This window comes from Cololabis saira, chromosome 3 (genome assembly GCF_033807715.1).
Source record: "Cololabis saira isolate AMF1-May2022 chromosome 3, fColSai1.1, whole genome shotgun sequence".
NCBI classification, from domain to species: Eukaryota; Metazoa; Chordata; class Actinopteri; order Beloniformes; family Belonidae; genus Cololabis; species Cololabis saira.
In genome coordinates, this window is record NC_084589.1 from 43,804,587 (window position 1) to 43,811,406 (window position 6,820).

Below are 6,820 nucleotides of genomic sequence, written 5' to 3' on the forward strand. Positions count from 1 at the left end.
TGTCAGTACTCGTGCTGCTGCATTGCATCTGTCAGATAGATATAATTTAAACCAACGTAGAACTGTCCCTTTAATCCCAACAACATGCTCTAACCTGTGTAGTAAAATGCCATGACCTACAGCAGGGGTCTTCAACTAGATTAAGCAGGGGGCCATACTGCAAAAAGACTGTATGGAGAGGGCCGCAAGCACACTGGAAATTTGGGGGTTTTCAAAATGTATTTTGCACTCAAAGACGACGATTTATGTATAAATAAAACATTTGTGCTCAGGAATGAGCAGGAGAATATCTGTCTAGTTTACATAATAATTATGTATTAATTGTCTCCAGATTTAGTCAATGTCAATGTTAAATATAATATTCAGATAAAGAAATATTATTTTAAATGCAAGTTGATTTTGAAACCATGCATTTTGCAAACTTAATGAAGTTGATATTGACTTACTTTTAATAAAACACACCATAATGACAAAGCACCACTTTCCACCAACATTTTGTTATTTGAATATTATATTAAGCATTGAGCACAAGCATTTCAGTCCATATTAGCCAGTTTGATGTTATAAATAAGCAACCAAAATATTAACCATAAGCTTCTTTATTTATGACACATCTGTGCATTATATCAGCAAAACAAAACAATAGCATGAAATTAGAGGAGGCTTAGAAGTCAATCTGAAATGTAAAGTCCTTATTTAGAGATTCAAATGAAAAAAAATTCTGGCCAATCCTAGAAGCCTAATGAGGTAAACAAGTCCTCTATAAACAGAGGTTAATAACAAATAATGTGACAAACATTATCACTGTGCAACACTGGCATAAAATCCGAAGTAGTAGAAAACATCTCCAACAGAGATTAACATGTACAAACACTGTCCAATGAATCATTAACCAACTGAAAAGGCTACCAAGCATCTGAAACTTTTATTAATTAACAAAATGCGATGTGTAAACCATGTTAGTTTCGCTTGCCGACCGGATGTGACGCCGGCACTTCAACATCGACAATATTAAATTCAAATGTTATTAAATAATGGTCGGATAAAAGGGAGTTTACAGGCGACACCACCAACAGATCATCAGTTTCAACACTGTAGGTGAGAATGAGATCCAGGGTATGATTAAAACAGTGCGTTGGTTTGTCCACTTTTTGTGAGATACCCATCGATTCTAGAAGAGAATTGAAAGCTAATTTAAGATTATGGCTTTCAACGTCCATATGAATATTAAAGTCAGTGGTGGTTGGACTTCTGCGGGTTCTTCTTCTGTGGGTCAGACAGGAGTGGACAGCTGCCCCCGGAGGACGACAACATGAGCTTCATTTGTCACGAGTCACCAGACTTCTCCTCCGGGTGATTTTCCATGTGACTCAGCAAATCCATTCTGCGGCTAAAACCTTTGTTGCACGTCTTGCAAGAATACCGCTTCTCGCCCGTGTGCGTGGTTATGTGCCGTTTAAGAGCTGATGATTCAGTAAAGGTTTTTCCGCAGGTGTTGCACAGGTACGGCCTTTCGCCGGTGTGGATCCTCGAGTGAATCACCAGGCTGGAACGTTCTGTGTAACTTTTTCCACATGTTTTGCATATGTAGGGCTTCTTGCCCGTGTGCGTGGTTATGTGCCGTTTAAGAGCTGATGATTTAGCAAAGGCTTTGTTGCAGGTGTTGCACAGGTACGGCCTTTCGCCGGAGTGGGTCCTCGAGTGAATTACCAGGTTGAAACGTTCTGTGTAACTTTTTCCACATGTTTTGCAGATGTGGGGCTTCTCGCCCGTGTGCATGGTTATGTGCCGTTTAAGAGCTGATGATTTAATAAAGGTTTTTCCACAGGTGTTGCACAGATACGGCCTTTCGCCGGTGTGGGTCCTCGAGTGAATCACCAGGTTGAAACGTTGCCTGTAACTCTTTCCACATGTTTTGCAGATGTAGGGCTTCTCACCCGTGTGCGTGGTTATGTGCCGTTCAAGATCCGATAAATTAGTAAAGGCGTGGCCGCAGGTGTTGCACAGGTACGGCCTTTCGCCAGTGTGGATCTTCATGTGATCCATTAAAATACTACTTCTACTGAACTCTTTCCTGCAAGTGCTGATAGAAAACGCCTTCTTCCCCGTGTGGGTACTGATCAGCTTTGATTCACAGTTGCTGTCTGACGGGACAGCAGCATCTTCGTGGTCACAGTGTCGTCTCATTGGCTTAGGATCTGCAGTTTTACTGGAGTCTGAGCGTAAACTTTCACTCCCTTCCTCATCTTTGTTTTGAGCTTCAGGAGAAGTGTGCAACGGCAGCTGGCCACAGTTTGGTCCTGGGTCACCATTTTCAACTTTCACATAAGCAACATTGACCAATGAGACATCCACCTCTACGTCCTCGTGCTTAATCTCCTGACCGCTGGAGTCTTCCTCCAGTTCTGTAGTCTGTGGATGCCCTGGTTCCTCCTGGTCCGGGCTGCAGCTCCTCTCCAGGTTATCGAGGTGCTGGTCACTGAAAACCCCGTCCTCCTCAACCTTACAAACATTTTCTTGTGGGGGGTCTGGAATTACAAAAAGGGACAAAAAGATAAGATTTTAACAACTCTGAAGTGATGAAGAAAAAAAATTTGTGAGTGGCAGATGACCTCACCTACACGAAGAGACAGTGCAGAAACAAACTCTGGCCAATTGTCAAACAAGCCCGCGACGAAGGGAAAAAAACCAAATGGATCGGCCCGGTGGCCATTATCGATGTTGTAAGACACTGCATAAGAGGTCACTAATTGATCAATAAGGTGATCTAAATAAGTTAATATAAAAGCTATTTAATATTAACAAGGTCGCTTAACTACCTCAGATTACCTAAGGTAACTGTTCACAATTAGTAATGACTAATTTAAGTTCCATGTGATACTTTGGGCAACATGTTAATACCCTTGTTTAAGATATATATTCCTACTAAGGCACTTGTTGTCCACTGTACAACACGATCACATAATATGATTCATTTATGTTAAAATTAATATAATTTATGTGACGAGTAGTTAACAGTCTACTTCCTACAGTGGTATAATTGACCTACTTAAATAAGCAATTTGTTCAGTTCATTTGAAAAAAAAAAGAGTTATATTCTTGAGAGTATCTTCCATTAGTGTTTATATCTTAGCACTTTACAAGTTCCTAGTTATCTTAACAGACATCCAGTTCACGTTATCCTTTTTTATTATTATTTCTTTCATGGCAGACTTCCATTTTAGTTACTTAAAAATAGTATCCCTTAATGTCAGAGGTATCCGTGACAGCACCAAAAGAAAATCTATTTTTATGTTCTGTAGACGGAAAAATGCTGACTTCATTCTCATACAAGAGACTCATTAGTGATAATGATGTGAAATTCTGGAAAACACAGTGGGGGGATCAATGTTATTTTTGTCATGCCTCTCAACAATCAGCAGGTGTAGCCATTCTTCTTAATACATTTAAAAGTGATATTACCGAGTCATTATCTTCAGATGAGGGTAAGTGGATTATTTTGGTATTAAAATTGGATAATACCTTCTTTATAGTTTGTACTTTGTATAATTACAACAACACAACTCTGGCCAAAACTCTGGCCAAAACTACACAACTATGTGAAAAACTTGAAGCTCTTAAATTAAAATACAAGGAAGCACAATTGATTTTTGGGGGAGATTATAATGATGCTCCAGACGATCTTGTAGATAGATTACCGGTAAGAACAATCCAACACTCAAGATTTAAAAGCACTGCATTTATCTGTGAACAACTTTCAGTTATAGATGTGTGGCGATACTTAACTTCTGACTTAAAGGAATTTACCTGGAGTAATGCAAACAGATACAATCAAGAATTGACTTGTGGTTAATATCACCTTCATGTTTGCAGTTTGTTCTGGAATGCTCTCATGATTTTGCTCCATTATCTGATGACAAAATTATTACAATTAATTTAGTACAATTTTATTTACGTTTTTGGGTTATCATTGTAGATCTTTTATTGGAATTATTTAAGGAATGTCTTGATAGAAAAGAAATGTCCACAAGTATGAAACAGGGTATTATAACCCTAATCCCTAAAATGATCACTTAATAATAGAGAATTGGAGACCTATTACACTCTTGAATGTAAATTACAAGATTATCTCAACAAGATTACAAGATATCTCGGTGTTCATGTCTGTAAGAATGTAATGGATCGCCAACAACTTAACTTCTCCCCCAAAATAAGAAAAACTAAAACTATTTTGAACTTATGGCTTCAAAGAGACTCATCGATCTTAGGAAGAGTCCTTTTAACTAAAGCTGAAGGTGTTTCTAGATTTGTGTACCCAGCACTTTCTGTTAATGTTCGCAATTCTACATATAAAGATATTAACAATATGTTTGTCAACTTTGTATGGAAGAATAAGCACCATCATCTGAAAAAAGCCTTGCTTTCTGAATCTAAAACCAAAGGTGGTTTTGATCTACTGGACTTTAGGGATTTAAATTATACATTTAAGGTGAAATGACTAAAAGAATTCTTAAAAGCTCCAGATTCATTATGGTATTTAATTCCATACAACATATTCAAGAGTGTTGGAGGTCTTCAGTTCTTATTGTCATGTAATTACAGTACCTCAAGGTTACCAGTTAAGATGTCAGAATTGTATCAACAAGCTCTGTTAGCATGGAAACTATGTTATTCACATAACTTTTCTCCACATAAATCTATCATTTATTCATTTATTTAACCCCAAATGTCAAATACTTAGTTACAAAGATTTTCTCACACAAAAAGCATTCCCTATCAAATTTAGAGAATTTAACTTAGTAATAAACTCCATTCCCAGCGGAATAGTAGAATTAATGAAAAGCTGTAAAAAAAAGAATGAGCAACATACAACTATTAATACTCTTTATATCCATGGTATTGATGTTTTGTGTAAAAAGTGTAGTAATACACAAATCAGAGAATGTTTTTACAATGCGAGGAAAATAACACCACAAGGGAATTTTTTTTAATGCTATTTTTGTTGATATTAATTGGCACAAGGCGCTGCTTGTTCCTTTCAAATTCTGTGTTACAAACAAAATCAGAGAACTACATTTAAAAATACTACATAACATATACCCATCTAACACATATATCTCAAAATTCCTTGACATGGATAACAAATGTACCTCCTGCAAAACTGAACCTGAAACTGTAACTCACTTTTTTATGGTTGCTCATTTAGCAGCACATTTTGGAGAGAACTTGAGAGCTAAAACACATAAGATCAACATTGAAGGGAAGAACATTATTTTATTTTATTTTTATTTTTTATTATCCTATTTGATACCTTCAACGTTTTTGCTGCTCAGTTGCCTTGAAATTTCCCCTCGGGGATAAATAAAGTATGTCTGAATCTGAATTATCACTTATTTTGATTTCAAAGAAAATAAGTTATGCATTATTGTCAATCTTTATATTTTATTAGGAACATTTCACATCCATAAATGTAAATTCCAAAACTCTTTTCTATTATTTAAATTGTTTCTGATTGAAGTTGATTATTATCTCAAGTCTCTTAAATTAATCACAAATAAGAAATGTATATCAATGATGGATATTGATTCTGAGATTTTTAACCATTAAGCTGTCATAAATATAATTTTCATTTTATGCGAAATATTATAAGGTCTGTCACACCAAAGTTTTGTTTCTTTTATGTTTTTATTTATTTAATTTATTTTTTTCTAATTTTCTTGTTTTTGATGGTGATGCATGACTGTGCTGCTGATGCTGCACAGGTTGTGAACTGAAACGTCTGCTTGTTGTACATTGTTTATACTTTCAATAAAATTTTACAAAAAAAAAACAAACAAAAAGTCATACTCATGTGTTCATTCATTCAACTTTCCAGGGTTACGTACCGACTCTGTGGAGTCTGATTTCAGGTTTCCAGGCGAGGTCCAACAGTCTGCGCTGACGGTCGAGCTCTTCTTCATACTCCAAGATGGTTTTTTCAAACACTGACAATATTTCTACAGCAGCTGCTGTTAGTCGCTGACCGATAAACTCTCTCAGATGATTCACCTTAGACATTGTTGAAGAGGAAAAAGAAAGGAAACAGAACCGTCCTCCTCAAAGGAATCATGTGTTCCGTTCCGTCCGTTCCGACCTTCCGCCGGGTGTTACAATCTGGAGTTCCGGTGTTGTGCCAAAAAGTGATTGGCCCAATCCCAAACTCCACCCTAAACCCTCAAGCCCTGAGCCCTCACAGACTTTCAGTGACGTCAGCGTCACGTGATCAAGTGTGCGAGGGTGTGAAGGCTCCAAATGGTATAAATATGAATGGGACACACTTAGCAGAAACCGGAAACAAGTTAGATAAAAACGTCTGTTTTTTTTTGTTTTTTTTCAATGAACTTTATTTAAAATTTCAATTTACAAAATTCCTAGTCAGATCAAAATGTTACGTATCGGTATTATAAGTTTGGGAATGATCATCCGGATGTTTGAAAACAAAGTGGTAGCCTATATAAAGGAGCATAAAATTCAACAAAGAACACAATTTAAACATGCGCACAGTACAATATGTATTTACTTGTTAATGTAGTGTCTTTCTTTCAATCTACCCAGACCAGCACATCCAGTATGCCAGGATCAATCACACAGTAATTTAATTTTTGTAAGCACGTGTAAACTGAGTTAAATATTCCAGCTGTGTTATGACCATCTAATATTACTTTCCATTTTTCAGCATGATGTCATTTCATTTTTGTAAGAGAGCGTATAAATTGATGGTAACCTGAGCTAAATATTACAGTTATATTATTACTATTTACTGCAACGTTTTTGTTCAACT

At 36.5% G+C, this 6,820-nt stretch overlaps 1 protein-coding gene across 1 annotated transcript; it reads right to left on the reverse strand.

Annotated features, from left to right (window-relative positions):
• Positions 1-471: 471 nt before the first annotated feature.
• On the reverse strand, positions 472-6,232 carry LOC133440373 (gastrula zinc finger protein XlCGF57.1-like). Its single transcript, XM_061717619.1, has 2 exons — positions 5,886-6,232; positions 472-2,528 (listed from the first exon to the last, which is right to left on the reverse strand). The coding sequence occupies exons 1-2, from the start codon at positions 6,055-6,057 to the stop codon at positions 1,327-1,329; spliced, it is 1,374 nt and encodes a 457-aa protein (XP_061573603.1). The 5' UTR covers positions 6,058-6,232; the 3' UTR covers positions 472-1,326.
• Between the last annotated feature and the right edge of the window lie 588 nt (positions 6,233-6,820).

What these genes read in the sequence shown, in the direction of transcription:
- LOC133440373 (XM_061717619.1), bottom strand. Translation starts at nt 6,057, where the DNA reads ATGTCTAAGGTGAATCATCTGAGAGAGTTTATCGGTCAGCGACTAACA. An exon ending in AATCAGACTCCACAGAGTCG is followed by an intron (nt 2,529 to 5,885) that starts GTACGTAACCCT and finishes TTGTAATTCCAG; the next exon opens with ACCCCCCACAAGAAAATGTT.